At 35.9% G+C, this 18,777-nt stretch overlaps 1 protein-coding gene across 4 annotated transcripts in view; it reads right to left on the bottom strand.

Moving 5' to 3' along the window:
- Positions 1-18,777, bottom strand: part of LOC101899591 (tyrosine kinase receptor Cad96Ca) — a 569,779-nt gene that overhangs the window by 312,362 nt on the left and 238,640 nt on the right. For all 4 annotated transcript variants that reach the window (XM_059126617.1, XM_059126620.1, XM_059126619.1 and 1 more), the window contains 2 exons: positions 12,040-12,278; positions 11,221-11,985 (listed from right to left, as the gene is read on the bottom strand). In XM_059126617.1, coding sequence (XP_058982600.1) covers positions 11,221-11,985; positions 12,040-12,278 — 1,004 coding nt within the window. The remainder of the gene's footprint in view (positions 1-11,220; positions 11,986-12,039; positions 12,279-18,777) is intronic.

The following is an 18,777-nucleotide window of genomic DNA, read 5'->3' as shown; positions in this document are numbered from 1 at the left end:
TACAGGTACACGCATGGGCATCATCGCGACATTGTTCAACGGATTTATTTCAAAGTTGGCATTTGTTGTTGGCAAAAGGTTATATCTTTTCTAATAGAAAATTATACATAGTCACGCATTTTTGTATACCAGGGCGGTTCGGAAACTTCTTAGTCTATCAATGAAGGAGAATAGCTAGTTTTTCAAATAAATATTTATTTTTCAATATAATATCCTGAAACTTAAAAACTCTTACTCCAACGCTTTTCTAGCAGTTCTATCCCTTGATTAAAATAGTTTTCTTCAATGTCTTTAAAATAGTGGTTTACAAGTGTAATTGCGTCTTCATTTGAGGTAAAACGCTGGTCAGCTAGGAATTTTTTTAGATTTGAAAACAAGTAAAAATCACTGAGAGCTAAATCGGGAGAATAGGGTGGGTAATCAAGAAACTCGTACCTTAATTTGTTGATTTTTGCATTGTTGAAACACTCTTGTGCGCTGGTGCATTTTCTCAATGAACAATTATTTTTTAAGCCAGGACATTTTTCTCGAATTTGTACATTAAATTGATCCAAAAAGTTGCAATAGTACTCTGAATTTATTGTTTTATCCTTTTGCAGATAGTCAATCAGTAAAATACCTTCGAAGTCCCAAAAAATCCTTGCCATAACCTTACCAGCCGATTGAATTGTTTTTTCCTTCTTTGGGGCATTTTCTCCAACTGTTTGGATTGTTCTTTTGTCTCTGGAGTATAGTGGCGGATCCATGTCTCATCAATAGTTATGGAACGACGCTTAAAATCCATTTTATTTCGCCTAAAATGAAACAAGCTTGAAAAATGTTCACCCATCTTGGAGAAAGTTTTTTCATCTGTAGTTCTTCATGATTGATCTCTCGATCAATTGAGATGCCCATGACTTTAACAATTTTACGCACTTTTATTCGTCGATCATTTAATACTTTATCATGCACTTTGGTTACAATTTCTTTTGTTGTTGCTGTTTTAGATGTCCACTACGGGATTCATCTTCAATGCTTGTACGACCACGTTTAAATTCCGCAAACCAATTTTTTACTGTTACATATAAAGGAGTACTTTCACCTAACACATTCACCATATCATTATGAATTGCTTGTCCCAAAAAACCTTTTTTATGTAAATACTAGCAGGCCCGGTCCGCGTTGACGGCCCGTAGTTTTTGTCTATTGGTCATATTTGTGAAAACATAATTATTCACAGATATGACTGATATAAGAGTTCACGTACTGGTCGATTAAAAGTGTTTTAAAATACATGTACCCATATTAAGGCCGTGGGCTTCAATATTTCAACCGTGGGCTTCAAATGTGTGTATGTGCTATACAAATCTATTAAAAGTATATATCAATCTTATTCCCATGTAAGGGATCAAATTAATTTTTAGTAGGTTAAAATCGTAGCAATATTTTCCAGTCAAATGAGCAGTTATTTGGAATTTACTGTATTTTGTACACCTCATAATTGAGGGCTGAATGATTTAAGAATAGCCAAAGTTAATTACTTTTTTAAACCCATTAACACCCTGGATTGTGCATTATAATACTCATAAGTCCCCCTAACCATGTCGGTCTGTTTGCCCGCCAAAAGGTGGACTTGAGGGGGTACAATTACATGCAGAAAATTCTAAAATTTGTAGATATATTGAAATTTTTGTGTAAGATTTTTAACCCCCAAATTCACATTTTTAGCCAAATCCTTTGAAATGTGATAAAATGGTACCTTTTTATGGGCACTACTCCGAAACATCGACCTACATTGAAAACTTTCGGTAATATATATATATATATATATATATATATATATATATATATATATATATATATATATATATATATATATATATATAGTTTAAAAAGTAGAGGCGGTGGAGTCCTTATCGCCGTTTTTTCCTACCTGCTGTTGAAACTTTCTTCTCTACACCGCTGGAGATTGAAATAGTTGTTGTAAAGATTCGCCTGAATCATCTAACAATCTACATTACTTGTTCATATATCCCACCATGCGCAAGTATTGATACATATATTAAGCATGTTTCGTTTATTCTTTATTACTCTTGGAGACTTCAATCTTCCTAACTTAAAGTGGATTGAAAGTGAGGGTAATAAAGTATATTTCCCAGCTGAATTGAATGAAAATACAAAACAATTTATTGATCCATTCATTAGTAGTGGTCTTTCACAAATTAATAAAATTAGCAACATATTTGGAAGAACCCTTGACCTTATATTTGTCAATAATCCTTCAGATATTTTACTCTCCAGTTGCAATCCCATAACCCTTCCTGAAGACAAGCATCACCCTAGTTTAAACATCCAAATCCCATTATCCACTCTTTCCACAAACCATAAGAAATCGTACCAAACTAAACCCACGTATTGCTTCTCAAAGACGACGTTCATTAGATTGGCCTACGTTGTTTTCACTTAGGTCTTTAGATGAAATGTTAACCGTGTTTTATCATACCTTAGAATCATCTATTTCACAAAATGTGCCAAAAACCGCAGCTTTTAAGAATGTTAGTCCTCCGTGGAATGCACCACTATTATCTAAATGGAAGAAAAAAGAATAAACTCTACGCAAAGTTTAAGAGAAGTGGTTCACATTTAGAGTTTAAAAACTATTCTGTCATAAGATCGCAATATATGGTCTTAAATAAGCAGCTTTATAATAATAATATAAGTAAAATGAAGAATGAAATGCTTTCAAATCCCAAATCCTTCTACGGTTTTATAAACAATAAGCGCCGATATAATGGATTTCCAAAAACGTTAAAATTTGGTCACATTATTGCAGAGGATGATATTGAAATCTCAAATATATTTGTTCTTGTTTCCACAATTTATTTAATATAGAGTGCATTCCAAATCTACGTTCCCAACCAATATTCACTTGGGGGTTACAAATTCAATAGAATACAAAATTTTCTTTTCCGACAACACATTAGATGTGAAAGTGTACTAGGGGATACTCCAATGTGGGGACTTTACTTAAATAAATTCCTATGTGGCAATTATCTGTGTGATGGTTCCCTACCCCAGTGTAGCATAAATACAATTTATTAGCCAAATCAATTGATGAATGTGGTCGAGACCAATATGGGCCCTACTCTGATATTTTCAAATTTTATGCGAAGAGGTTCTCTACCCCCTTAGAAACAAAGATGCCAAATAAGGCCAAAAAAATGAAAAAAAGTGACCAAGACCACAAAAATAGATTAAATCATACGATGGTTATATAAATATGAAATCGGGTTGTACCCTTATCCGTGAGTTATGATCGATATCATGACCTGCCAAAGCGATTTAAGGTATTTGAATGTTTGGGAAGAATTTCTGGAAGGATGCAAATCCTTTTCTTACTAAATGTGTTCGCATCTTCCAGCTGAACCACGATGTAGGCCCTAGAGTTGAAAGGTAGATGCCATGTCAACATATTGAAAAAATCTTCAACTTGTTCGCTGATTTTTTACAGCAAATGTTGAAAGGTTCCTACTAAGTTTGTCAATAGAATGTATTATTATTTTAAAATTCGATTCCATTGAAATTTTTTTCGATTATTTTCCCGATTTAAGAGTTTTTGCAATGAGATTTCTTTTTCGTGATTTTTTAGCGATTTTGAAAAAGTAATTATCTTTAAACTTAAACTTTGGTGTGACCGCGTTTAATTATTTCGATATCATCTATTCGATTACTCCATCACATAATTCGGTACTACACTTCCATTTAACCCGCCATCAATTTCAGTTCTCAAGAAATCAAGTAAATTAAATGAATTGGTATTAATATTCGAATTCCAAAATAAAATATAAAAAACACTACAAATGTACATTAGAAAAAAATAAGTCAAAGTGGAAAAAAATCATGCAAAACAAAACATTACTATTGTACATTTCAAAAGTCAAAATGAAACTTTTAATATATCACATTTTCACGCGATTTTTTTGTATATTATCCTTTTGTGACAGGAGAAAACTCCGAATTTGTATGAATCGTTAAAATCAGTCCAGCGGTTCTTTTATTAATTAAAATGAAAAATATTTCATTCAATCTGAAAATTAGAACATAGTAGCTGTATATCTCTTCATAATTAAAACTACATCATTTCAAGTTTTGTTACCCATCAAAGAAATTTGATGCTTCGCGTTTTTTCAATAAATTATTAAGGTTTCATTCAATTTAGATTTTAATTAAGATAGAAAAGATTTAATTTAATCTGAAAATGTCATGCATATGAAATAAATGTATGCAAATAATATGCATTTATTATTCCACTGTCGGAAATTTTTACAGCATTTGTGTATCTATTAGTTTGAATTATTATGCGGTTTGATTAGATCCGGAGATCCGAAAAATGTGCAGCTTTTCTACTCAACATATATCTACTCAGTCGAGCATATATGTTTCAATGAAGGATTTTTCTTCAAATTACAAAAATATTAGTTGAATAAAATGTACAATCTTTCAAAATTTTTAGAGATACGGCGTGAAAAAAAATCGTTAAAATCAATTCAATTTTCGGCAGTATTTTAAATTATCCAATGTGTGATAACTTGCCTGATTTTAATGGTTCATTTTAAAGTAATTTATTATCATAAGAGAAAGAACTATTTACGAATTTGATTAACATTTAATCTGCAAAACTCTTAATACCTCTCCCTGTTTTATATATGTTCAAATTTATATGTACATTTGTATTATAATTAATTCTCTTATTGTTGTTTTTATAAAACCTCGTTGTTTTTAAATTAGTGGAGAAAATGGTATTGTTTACCAGGGTACCGTCCTTATAAAGCAATGCTTATATGGGCACACAATTTGACATTTCGAAACCCGAGTAGGATCCACAGATGCAGATATATGAAGCTGAAACCAACTTTTTCGTAATCTATATTATTATGGAAAAAAAGTTTGAGAGTGACCTTGGTACAATAATGAGGTAGAACAGGGGCCAAATCACCGCATTCGTCATCGAGTTCTGTTTCATATAGAGAAACATTTCGATGGCTGTAAATTTTTGGATCACCGCATTCGATTCCAATTTAATTTGTCTTCTACTTTTTTTTACATTGCTGTAAACATATGGCAAACAGAAATTGGAAGCGAAAGAGAATTCCAAAATAATGTATGTTATTTTTGAGAATTTTATATTGTTTCTGTGTGTTTAAATACATGTGTACAAATATATTATGAATGCATGTTTTTTTTTTTTTTTTTTTTTGTTTTCCTCGGATTCAGAACATGAGTACATATAGAAATAACAGCCACATATAGAAAATTGTTATTTTTTTTAATTTATATTTTCTAATGTTTAGTCATCAAAGAATTTATTTTTTTATGATAAACAATGACTATTACTTTAATTATAAAATTTATGAAAAGCTGTCTTGCTACGGGTACCCACTAATTTGTAGGATATTGGCATTAGATAAACTATGTTTTATTTTAAACAATATGCCTTGCAGGACAATTCTTCCAATCCAATATGCACATCAATGGAAAGCTTATAAAGAGTACTATCCACTGACATAATAAGAATTGTGGGCAAATCGCTTAAATTTTTCTCTCTTTCATGTACAACTCCAAAGTGTACCCTTAAATATGCCAGAAAAACTTTAGAAAATGTAAAGATTGATGACCTTATGCTAATGATCTAAATCAATTCCTTCCCATGTTGGAGAAAATTGGAGGATTTATTCAATATGATTTCAATCAATGATTTCAAAAATTGTTATGAAAGAAACTAACAATAGCGTTAACGCCAAAATTAGAGAAAATATCTGCTAACGAGCAGAAAAGAAAACCCCTACAAACGTATCATAATGACCCATTATACGGTGGCCACCCTGGCATCAAAAGACTGTCAGAAAAACTCCGGACTAAATATCGTTGAAGAGGAATGTCTAAAGACATCAAAAACTATGTTAAAAATTGCAGTAAATGCCAAGAGAACAAGTCCCTAAAAAGGACGAAAGAACATATGTGCATAACGGAAACCCCAGAAAGTGCCTTTGATATTAAGTCAAACAGCGGTAACGAATACGCTGCGACAATAATATGTGATCTCACCAAGTACCTGGTAACTATACCAGTACCCGATAAAACGGCAATAACTATAGCTATGGTAATATTTGAAAAAATTGTACTTACATATGGCCCAATGGGAAAGGTTTTAACTGACAGAGGAACTGAGTATAAAAACCAGACCCTGCAGGAACTTTTTAAGATGTTGGATGTGAAACATGTGCCCTCGACAGCATACCACCATCAATCAGTTGGATCCATAGAAAGGTCACATAGTACATTTAATGAAGATCTTTGTTCTTATGTATCATTAGAGCGAGCGGATTGGGAGAAATGGCTAAAATATGTTACATTTTAATAATACTCCGATAACAGTCCATGGTTATTGTCCGTATGAACTGGTTTTCGGCAAAATACCGCCTACCATTAAATTACAATATGACAAAACGGCCAATCCTTTACACTTACAAATAGGAGATTTAGTACTTGTAGAGAATAATGGCAGCCACAAATTGGAACAATTATTCAAAGGCCCCTACTCGATCAAAAATATCGATTCTAATGGGAATTGCTCACTGTTATTGTCGGACAGAAAAAGTATTGAAGTACATAAAAATCGTTTAAAATTGTTCCATACATTGAGCAATAACTTTAAAGAAGGACAAAATTTTTGAAAACATTATTTTTACCTGCTTCTTAAATATACGTTCGTATGAGTTAAGCATATACTAACAATACATAAAACATGAAAATATAATAATATAATATATAATAATATATATAGACATACTTTACAGCAATTAAACTTTTCAATTCGACTTATTAAATTCATATATAAGAATACATCTATTAACTTATGAAAAAATATATATGTATATAAATATAAAAAATATATATGTAATATATATACATATAAAATAGATTTTAAAAATATCGCTTAAGTCAAACAAAAATTGTAACAGTGTTTGAAAGGTAATAAATAATAAGTTATTAATTCTTTAAATTCAACTAAGAATAATCAAACCGTTAATTTTTCTTTGTTAAAAAGGGAGGTGTAGTGTGTTTGATTCATGCATGTTGTCATACCTTCCATACGACAACGTATGGAACGTTGTCTGACACAGTTGTCCAAGTTGGCATACCTTCTGTATCCAACTAATAGTATGATTTTACTCAAGTTGCAATACCTTCAGTATGTAACTTTACACCCTCACTTTATTGAAGTGTGTTGTCAGCACTACTGCGAGATAGTAAGCATGCATTATGCTTATTAAGCGTTTAGCTTAAGTTAATTTGGATAATATAATATAAGAATAGTTCTGATTGAATATTTGAATAATGTAAGGTGAAGTCGCATTTTGCGGCTTCCCCAATAAAACCAAAATAGTTTTTATTCCATTATCCTGTTCAATGGATTTCTTCAGAAATGGCCAAATGCCTCGGAATGTGTCCATTGACCCACAATTTTTATTATGCCAATGGATAGCACTCTTTATAAGCTTTCCATTGATGTGCATGTTGGACAATGAAATTATCCTGTTCAATGGATTTTTCCAGAAATGGCCAAATACCTCGGAATCTGTCCAATCTTCCTACACTTTTTATAATGCCAATGGATAGTATTCTTCATAAGCTTCCCACTGATGTTCATATTGGATTGGAAGAATTGTTTTAAACCATAGTTTATCTAATGCCACAACTACAAGTTAGCAAGTCAGCTTTTCATAAATCTTATAATTAAAGTTATAGTTATTGTTCAACATAAAAAAATAAATTCTAAAGACTAAACATTAAAAAATAAGAATTTAAAAAATAAAAATTTTCGTTGTTGCAAAATGGTCGGGATTTATCCATTTATTGTTGTTTTTATAAAAACAACGTTTGTTTATTAGTGGAGAACGATGGTAATGTTTACCAGGGGGCAAGGCAGGGAATACCTAAGTTTCGGAAAGAGCCACCAATCCTCATGAGTTCCCTTGTTATTTGTCTGGGATATTCTCCCCAGAAGTTATTTTAAAAATAACTTCTATGACAAAAAACATTTTTTACCCAAGTGATGAGATCGTAAGCGCAATAGAAGAGGAACCAAAGAATTAAATAAAACTAAAATTATTTTGGTAAGTCTTGTAATTTTACAACCGCACTTATAAACATTTACATCTTTCTCCACTTGTTATGCTTTCGTTCAACCTGAACGAAGTAGCATAACCAAAGAATTTTAGTTTTATTTAATTCTTTAATTCTATTATCCAGCATAATAGAGAGCTTATGGAAAGTATTATCAATTGGTATTTAAAAATTTCTGGAGATATTTTTTTTTAATTGCCTAAGGAAGAAATATTGGCTTGTTGCCACTGCACAGTGGTCGCTACCATTGGCCAAAATTCAAAAAATTAAAAATCGGATACTTATTGTCAAATGTGTACACATGAACTCTTATGGGGTAAAGTTTTTTAGAAAACATAATAATCATGGCTTCATTCTAACGGCCCACTTCGAGCATAGCATAAAAAAAAAGAAAATGTAGTTAGTAGTAGTTTTCAGTGGGATCAGTGCAAAAGTGAAGTGAAAATAGAACTGTAATTCAAAATTAAATACATTTCAAAATGACAAATCTTGGCATAATTATTGAAAAGCAAGGTATTGACTTATTTTAGTGCAGTTGTTTGTGTGTTTACTAGTTGTGTATAATATAGAAGATGTGCGTGTTCTGAGTTGCCTTTAAGATTAATTTTGACAATAAAATTAGATTTCAGTTAAAGTTTTAATTGTCTTCCCCACTGAATCCTCCAATGTAATTTTTTTCACGCTATTAGTAATGGTTAGTTAACAAATACATATCCATGGTACTATTTTCCACCCACAGTACATAAAATTTCAATACATGCATCCGACATTATAAAATATGCTATGGTATCGATTGGTACCATAACCAAAGATTCATATTGATATCTGCACTGAAAGTATTTTTTGCCGCTGCTCTCATACGACCTCGACCACTGTGCACTGGAAGAAGTACACTCAGAAAAATTCTAATTCCTCAGCAAGAGGGGCATAATTTTAAATAGATCTAAACAATTGTAAGGTCTCATGAACAATATGGCGATTTTAATTGTGTAAAAAGTAAAGATCCGTCAGAAAGTAAGCAAAAATGGTTGAAAATCAGCCTACTTCTAAGGTTCCTATCTCGCACTCCTTTAGAAGGAACATACGAGTTTGGTGACGATATTTTGATCGTTTTACATTCTGTTGTAATATTTGTAAGCATAACTAATCGATGATTCCTAAAGAATATACCCTTCTAAAAATGAAGTTCACGCTTATACAGACAATAGAAAATTTACAACGTTTAACAATTTACAACGTTTAACAATTTTATGTCATGCCAGATTGGATTGGATAATCGGAGAATTGTCTAGTGGCAACAAGCCAATCTTTCTCCAAATTAGAACAATCAAGCTTCTGAATAGAATTGCAAGTTTTCGCAAGAACCCCAATATAAAAGCAAAAATGCAACTCGATCACATATTATATCCCGAAAACGTGAACCGTTATTGCGAAATCTTGCAATTATATTCAAACTTTTTGTTAAAAAGAAAGTTCGCATCGTAATAGGAGAAAACAACACAGATCTCCAACTAAATTTATTGCATAGAAAAGGTGCATCTGTTGTTGTTGTAGCAGCTCATACATCTGTGTTCGTTCGGTTTCCATTTTCTGACTCTATTCAATCTGGTTCTGCCTCTAAATCCGGTCTCAAAAATGGTTGTGACCATAACGAGACTGGAGTTAAGTGAGTTGGTTTGGTTGGGCAGCGAAATAGGTGCAGCGTGTCATGTGGACCTGTGCCACAAGCTGGGCAGATGTTCTACACATCGCTGTTAATCCGGGCCCAATAGGAATTTAGGCGGTTGCACCATCCGGATCGTAATTGAGCCAAAACTACTCGGGTTTGTCAGGGCAGCTCTCGTTCTTCAGCTGCGACGGGAGGGGGATGGTCTCCTAGCACAGTATTCACTCTATATCCTTCAGTGGCTTCTGAGACCGCATTAGAGGGAAATTTAGGCTTATTTCAGGTATTCGACAAGCAGGTATATAGCGAGAGGCTGCAGCTTTGATGATGTACCGGAAACACCTATCTGTTATCTGTCAGATGGGTTGGGCAGTTCTATGAAGTGGCGATTGGTATATTCTCTGAATTCTTGCCAATTGGCTTGCCCGTAGTTAAGGAAAGTGCGGCGTTCAGAGTCTATGAAGTCAGGTGGTCTGTTGATGGCGACAATAATGGGAGGTGGTTTGAGCCTAGAGAAATTACTGATTGCCAAGTTACGTCATTCGTTAGACCTGGGACACGATGGATATGTCCGGCGGACTGTGGCAGTCTCCCCTTATTGTGGTAAACGGGTCCCCATTCCCTGTGCAAAACATGGAGCTATAAATTTGCTTAGCCAGCGCCAAGCCTCTCTGGTCATTACCTAGGATGGAATGCCATAATTCATGACGGTTATTGCCTACCAGAAGTGAGCTCATATTAAGCATATAACGTGGGGCACAGCTTTTTAACGGCGGAATGTACACGTTGAGCACCTCTACCTTGGCGGTTCCACACTTGACCGTTACCGCATACAATCCATGTACGGTCACTAAAGTGAAGCTCAGGCTAGAAAGGTCTGTACTGGACAGAGAAGTGCAATAGGAACGCTAATCCTCCACCTCCACCTCCACCTCCACCTCTGGAGCGATCCTTCCTAAGTACGTTGTATCCATCACAACTTTAAAGCCTGCAGGTGGTACTTAGCTGCGTTTCCTAGATCGCTGCGACCTTGATGTTCTTCCGACTCATGAAGCTTACGATTTTGTTAATCTTACCTCGGAGACCATCACAATTGATATATATATATATATATATATATATATATAAAACAACCATGCGTATAACTAACAACATTTTATAATTTGTTTTCGATTCGTAAATAACAACACACATAATTGAGTCACTTAATGCATTTATAATTCGACATTTGTTTCTAATTTAAAAAATTAGTAAAAAAAACTCGTATTGTAAGAAAAATTTAATTTATACACCTGAAATTAAGTCGCAGATGTTATTTGAATTAGTTGCGTGCTAGATTTGGACTATAGGCATGATTAAAATTAAAAATATGCAAATTGTATACTTACGTTAGTTGGCTGTTCCTGATGATGCTGTTGATTCCGCTGAAGATCAGTTTCCCACGGTACATACCTATTACTGTAAGCCATGGGACCATGCCATTGGTTTAAAACCATAGAATTTCGGCTGCCATCATTTAAATGCATACTGTCAAAATTATTTTGATTACATGCCCTTATCATTTCTTCCTTAGATTTCGCCTTTAATGTTTTACCAAACGAACACAACCTTTTACGAAACACTATGCTAAGCACTACGATACTGAACAGAAATATGCTGGAAATTGTTACAACTACAAGAACAATTTGTGTATTGTACTCATATATATCTTTATTTTCTGTTGAGTATTTAATTGATTTATTAAGTGGTTTCATTTCCAAGTTATCGTTTAAAAGAACATTTTCGGTTGTTATTGATGAATTCTTTTGATTAATTTTTTTACTATGGGCTAAATCATTGAAGTGTTCATTATTATTATTTTCTTTTGTTTTTATATCTAACTGCCTTGGCGATTCATTATCACTGCTGTTTGTTGGGGATAGCTTCACCGATTTTAGATTTGATTCTTGGTTTCGAATTGATTGCACTCCAGGTAATCGATCGAAAGATGGCAAAAATAATGACACATTATGTATCACATTAGTAAGGGACGTAAGATTTCTAACATATTTATTTTTGCTATCATTTGTTGATAAAACGTTAACATACACTTCATTTTTTGCTGTAAGTTCTCCATCAGTAACTGTAATATATAAGAAAAAATTTTCTCCGCCCTGCAATAAACAATGAGTAGGTTAGATTAAAAAAAAGCATTAATTACTACTCACCCTTCCAACAAGACTCTCGTTAAGATACACAATACCTCCTACGGGATCTATACGAAAAGGAAGTCTAATCCCTTCATATTGTGCTTCAAGACCAAATGTAAGATCGTTATTCTCAGAATCGTCAGCACGAATTCGTGCGATAATTTGACCAACTGTTTCGTTTTCTGGAATCCGCCAATTCCGATCCGGTACTAATAATATTGGAGGTGTGTTTAGGTGAAAATGTTCTTGGCTTAGAACTAAAAAAAATAATGATATTTAGATTTTAATAATTTCCCGACAAAAAATAGCTTTAAATCTAAGCACTACTTTTATTTTATTATTTATCATTAACGATTGCTTTTACAAAACATTTATTTTCTTTTACAAAACATATTTTGTATCCTAATTTGATTTATATTAAATATTAGTGACACATTTAAAAATGTACATAAGTAAATAAATTATGTATGTGAGGGTATATTATATATTAATATTAATACACTATAATATATTAACTGTACTTACTTTATTGTCTTGAAAACTGGCAAATAAAATATTTTTCTTGTCTTTAATGGCATTTAATAATCGCAGTTTAGAAAGTTAAGCAACAGACGAGCAAATATGATGAAAATATTTTTTGAACATTTAACGCTCTCATTTTGCACAAAAAAAAAGGCATTGCAAAAGGTCTCATAGAGAGCCAAAAACAGTGTTGCCGTTTTGGCAATTTCCGACCAAGTTTGGTCGGTTTTAGTCTCTGCGTAACATTAATTTTAAACCGCCACGTTTTTTCTTTATTTTTGCTAAAGTCGATACTTGCTTTCCAAATAAGCATATTGTGTTGTGTGAATTTTTTTACGGCACACGGCGTAAAGAGAAGGAACGGCGGCTTTAAGTGTGACTCATACATTAACTAGCCATTAGACTCATTTAAAGGTTCACAAAAAACCAACCTTTCTCATTCAAAACTAAGACTGACAGAAAAAACATATGAAGGTAGAGACATTTTTTTTAATAATGACAAAAACTAAGTCATGTTTGTCGAGTATACTATTGTTATGTTCTGCATAATACACAATCTACTATCTAAATCAATATTGAATTTTTGGATCTTATAAACAACAATTTTGATTTTGCACGTGAAGGCCAAAGATGACTTATCCATTTTCCCCTCGTTTCAAAATTTCCAAAGCTTAAGAAATGTAATTCTGATTCAATAATAGCCCAGTGGTTTTTATTACGACTAAGTGAAACAGATCATTGTTCCGATTAAAATATCGATTTATTTTGGGAAAGTTTCTAAAATTAAAAATATATTGAATGACAACGGTTTTCGTAATCTCGCTGACTTTATTTTGAACTTTTTTCACATATTTCTGCCGCAGCAGAACATAACTTTTCCACGTTTTCGCTAATAAAGACAAAGCTTTGTAATAAACTAGAAACAAAAACATAATGCTATGTAAAGAACGCATTAGAAATGGTCGGTCAAAAAAAAAAAAAAAAAAAATAAAAAAAAATATATCGACTCGATCCTCACAGATCTCTAATCGTGCAGGAACGCTATAGGGAAGAGCTGTATCTTAGACCACAAGTACACTGTATGTATGTCACAATGGTCATATCTATTCTGACATATGAGTGCCTCGTCTGGTGGCATGCGAATTATTTCATGACTAGTGGTGCTTAATACCATTAGAGCGTTTTTCAGAAGGAGATTCTTGCAATCTTAGATCAAGGTGGGACAACAGTGCTCCTGACTTTTGTAGGCTCACCTAAATCAAACCAGACGGACTGAGAATTAACACCAAGACGAAACGCCTGAGTCTAGAATCTTCAAAATTTGCAGCAGGGTCAGTCTTGGGCTTTTGGAAAAACGTACTAAAAGGGTACGAAAATCGTTAAATGTACTAAAAATTGAATAATTTGTGTTACACAAACATAACGAGCTAGAATTATAGTATAGGGTGAAGGGATAGACCTAAAATTCTGAGATTTGATATTGGGGTCATTATTGTTTTCTAAGGTTGACGTTGAAGGAGACGTTGAAATAGTTATGGACGGAAAAAATGGATGTGGGCCCATTGTGCAATGATTTTACTAATATCCTACTCAGCAAACTTCAAAATAAAATGTTAAAGACTTTTTGGTGTAAAAGGTAAACATTTTCCTATTATTTGTTCAAAAAAGGTAAAACTTGAATAATATAAAAAACCTCGAAAAAATGACAATTTATTACAATGTATGAAGTTTTGATTAAAACATTTTATCAAACAAATTTTGAGTACTAAAACCACCTAACTAGAACTGTTGCAACGAATCTAGAATTTTAAGGGCACTTGCTAGTGCTATTTCTATGCATATATCAAGTTCAGCTACCAAGTCCTTGCCATGGTAAGGAGGCTCCAAAGAACTGGAAGCAAGGCTATGATTCAGGTTACTGAACCGCAGACCTATAGAATGCGGAGAAAAAAAGTCGAAGCCATCCTTAAATACTCTAAACCGAATTAGGCGAGTTCATAATTTTCTTTATCAGCTAAAACCGTTACAACGCTGAAAGAGGTGAATGAACAGGTGGACATGGCAGAGTAGACTGCAAAGTAGGCTACAGTGAGCGGACGTAAGAACGTTTTGCCTGTTGATTGCAGGATCGTCAATATGTTCAACGGATGGTAACGGATAATCTAAGAGTAGCGACCATTGATCAGATTGAGCAACGAGCGGTTTGGCCGTGCTGGGATCTACGGGGGAGCCAGCGTCACACCTTATAAATTTAAAACATAAAATCAAGGCTCAGTAATCTTAAGAAGAGTATTATTTTCGCTTCTATTACTAAGCAGGTCTAATATAAGAATCGTGGTAGACATATTGGCTGGCAACTGCAGCGTACCTGACTTAAAAATGGTATAACCGTGGTCCTGGTTACTAGACTATGTGAACAAAAGGTAGAGACGATGAAACACCTACTATGCAGATAATTCATGTTATCAAACAGGACACACCGATTAACCAAAAAAAAATAACAAATTAACATAAAAAAATAATAACAGAATTCACACAAAGCAAAAAATCAGAAAGGTATTAAACGAGCTACATAGAACCGGCCGGTTCTATGTACCGGATTGACTCGGAGGCACAATTCACCGACCAGGGGCCGCCAACCCAGCAAATACATGTTCGTGTTCGTCCATTTTTCTGACGTGGGAGCAACATTACCCGGAATGTTTGCTCCGTATTCTCTTGGTCCGAGCCGGGATCGAGACCAACACCAGACCATGGTTCTGCTCCGTTTGCCGTAATCGCATCCACCACAGATAGGTTTCGGTGAGATGCAACGGATGCATGGATTGGGTGCATTTCCGGAATTGTTCCGCCCTAAACCGAATACAGGAGTACAGCGCTAAGGACTACATTGTTTCCTGTTGTGTCAATGTAGACCCCAGTGAGTCTTCATCTTCGGCGTCCTCATCGTCGTCGCAATATGAGACTCCCCGCAATCTCCTCAACGGCAATCTACGCAGCAGTTGACGCCACACATTGCTGTTCAGCTTCCGGATAATGAATAATTTCTCCAGTTTGATTGTGATGGTCTCAGAGGTAAGATTAACGAAATTGTAAGCTTCATGAGTCGAAAGAACATCAAGGTCGCAGCGATCCAGGAAACGAAGCTGAGTAGCACCTGCAGGCTTCAAAGTTGTGATGGATACAACGTACTGAGAAATTTTGACATTCCGTCCTAGGTAATGACCAGAGAGGCATGGCGCTGGCTGAGCAAATTGATAGCTCCACGTTTTGCACAGTGAATGCCACAGTTCTCCGGACATATCCATCGTGTCCCCAGGTCTGACGAACGACGTAACTTGGCAATCAGTCATTTCTCTAGGCTCAGACCACCTCCCATTATTGTCGCCATCAACAGACCACCTGACTTCATAGACTCTGAACGCCGCACTTTCCTTAACCACGGGAAAGCCAATTTTCAAGAATTCAGAGAGTATACCAATCGCCGCTTCAGAGAACTGCCCAACCCATCTGATGTTCAGGTAGCAGATAGGTGTTTCCGGGACATCATCAAAGCTGCAGCCGCTCGCTATATACCTGCTGGTCGATTACCTGAAGACCAAAAACCAAATTTCCCAGCAGAGACAGCGGGATTAGCAAACGAGCGAGATGAGCTTCGCCGTACTAACCCTGATAACCCCAGAGTCAGGAAACTTACTCTGGAGGTAAACAGGTTAGTAGGTGAGCATAAGCGGAAAAAGTGGTTAGAACATCTGAAGCATTGCAACATCAGTACCGGAACGAGTAAATTGTGGGCAACGGTTAAGTCGCTCTCGAACCCTGGGAAAAAGGACGATCGGACATCTGTCTCATTTAGCGGCGTAGAAGTGACAGATCCGAAGAGGTGCGCGTGTTATTTTAACCGGCAGTTTGTAGAGCACCCCGAGAGTGACAGGGTTAAAAGAAGGATCCTACGCCCTTCCAGCCGAGCAGGTACCACCACAATTTACGTTGGCAGATGTTGCACAGGTCATCAGAAGCGCAAAGTCATCTAAAGCGCTTGGTCCTGACGGAATCTCAATGGTGATGTTGGAGCAACTGGATGAACCAGAAGTTGAGTATCTCACAAAGCTTCTCAATCTGTCGTTAGCCACCCTAGTAGTTCCCGATGCCTGGAAAATGGGTAGGGTGGTCCCACTACTGAAGCCAGGCAAGGATGCCGGCAAAAGTGATTCATACATGCCGATATCACTTTTGTCACCAGTAGCAAAGACGCTTGAGGCTTTACTCCTACCCAGCATAAGAGAGTGTTTCCCAGTAGCCGATCATCAATACGGATTCCGAAAATTGCACAGCACAACAACAGCTTTACAACCAGAACAGGCCGTGCGATAGAACAGTTATGGTGGCACTTTATTTATTAAAAGCCTTTGATACAGTCAATCATGCCACACAGTTCGAGGACATTGAGCGCACCACCCTCCGGCCAAGTTTGAAACGTTGGATAGTAAACTACATGTGTGGACGCCAGTCGTACGTGGAATTCAGAAACAAGAAGTCGAGCATCCGTAGAGTTAAACAGGGAGTTCCCCAAGGTGGGGTGATATCTCCGGAACTGTTTAACCTCTACAATTCTGACATTCCACGCCCTCCAGGCGGCATAGAGTTTATAACGTACGCAGATGATTGTACGCTCGCGGCGTCCGGATACCTTGTTGATCTTGCCGCCTTTTTCACTGCGAGGAATATGAAGACATCCGCCACTAAGTCGACGGCCACACTTTTCACCACATGGACTGCGGAGATGGGGCTATCCTTGAATGTGCAGGTCGAGGGTGCTATTATTCCGACCACCAACTACCCCAAGGTATTAGGGGTCACATTCGATATCCTCTTTAAATCGTCCGCGCATACCACAGCTATCTGCGACAAGATTAGAAGTAGGAACAAGGTCCTCAAGTCTCTGGCCGGCAGTACTTGGGGAGCTGATAAGGAAACCTTGTTAACCTCTTACAACGCGATAGGCCGGTCTGTGGGAAACTATGCGGCTCCGGTGTGATCCGCCAACGTCAGTGCTACGCAGTGGAAAAATGTTCAGTCCTGCCAGAATGCCGCCCTTAGAACCGCAACGGGGTGCCTTCTCATGACACCTGTCGATCATTTACATGAGGAGGCGAAGGTCTTACCAGTGCGACAGCATAATAAAATGCTGTCACTGCAATACCTGCTTGGGTGTTATAGACAAAGCCATCCGAATCACCATCTTGTGGATAGGCAACCCCCGCCCAGGCACGTTAGGAAAGACCTTCATGATCTAGAGAGAGAGGTACAGAGGTATAAGAGAGAGCCTCTAGATCAACAGGCCTATGAAGCAGGACTGAATAGTAATCACTCTAATGCGGTCTCAGAAGCCATTGAAGGATATAGAGTGAATACTGTGCTAGGAGACCATCCCCCTCCCGTCGCAGCTGAAGAACGAGAGCTGCCCCGACAAACCCGAGTAGTTTTGGCTCAATTACGATCCGGATGGTGCAGCCGCCTAAATTCCTACTGGGCCCGGATTAACAGCGACGTGCAGATCATCTGCCCAGCATGTGACACAGGCCCACATTACACGCTGCACCTATTTCGCTGCCCAGCCAAGCCTACTCACCTAACTCCAGTCTCGTTATGGACACAACCCATACAGGTTGCATCCTTTTTGAGACTGGACTTAGAGGCAGAACCTGATTGAATTGAGTAAGAAAATGGAAAACGAACGAACACAGATGTATGTACGTAAAATGTTAAAAAAGGAAACCGAAGAGAACTCTCAACAAATTTAAATCCAAACTGTAATCAATAAGAAAGTAAACAAAACATCAGATTAGCCATTTGTTATAGAAGAAAAATTAACCTTTCTAGGCTTAACACTAGCTTTGAATTTTATTTTTCAAATGACCCACTCCAGTATTCTGGGATGGATTACAAATTGCCGCTTTAGACATCTTTATTAAACCACGATTGTTGTCACAGAATTTGCCTTCGAATTTTATCGAACCTTAAGAAATATGTTATCCGAAAATGATTCACATGAGTTTATAAGTAACCATTGCACAATGATCGCTGCCATTGGCCAAAATTCAAAAAATTAAAATCAGATATTTATTGTCAAATGTGTAAACATGAACTCTTATGGGGTAAAGCTTTTCAGAAAACATAATAATCATGGCTTCATTCTAACGGCCCACTTCGAGAATAGCTTAAAAATAGGGA

The sequence above is a fragment of the Musca domestica genome, unplaced genomic scaffold (assembly GCF_030504385.1).
Source record: "Musca domestica strain aabys unplaced genomic scaffold, Musca_domestica.polishedcontigs.V.1.1 4, whole genome shotgun sequence".
Classification (NCBI taxonomy): Eukaryota; Metazoa; Arthropoda; class Insecta; order Diptera; family Muscidae; genus Musca; species Musca domestica.
Note: the sequence above shows the minus strand (reverse complement) of the source record. Positions and strands in the feature narration are given on the sequence as shown.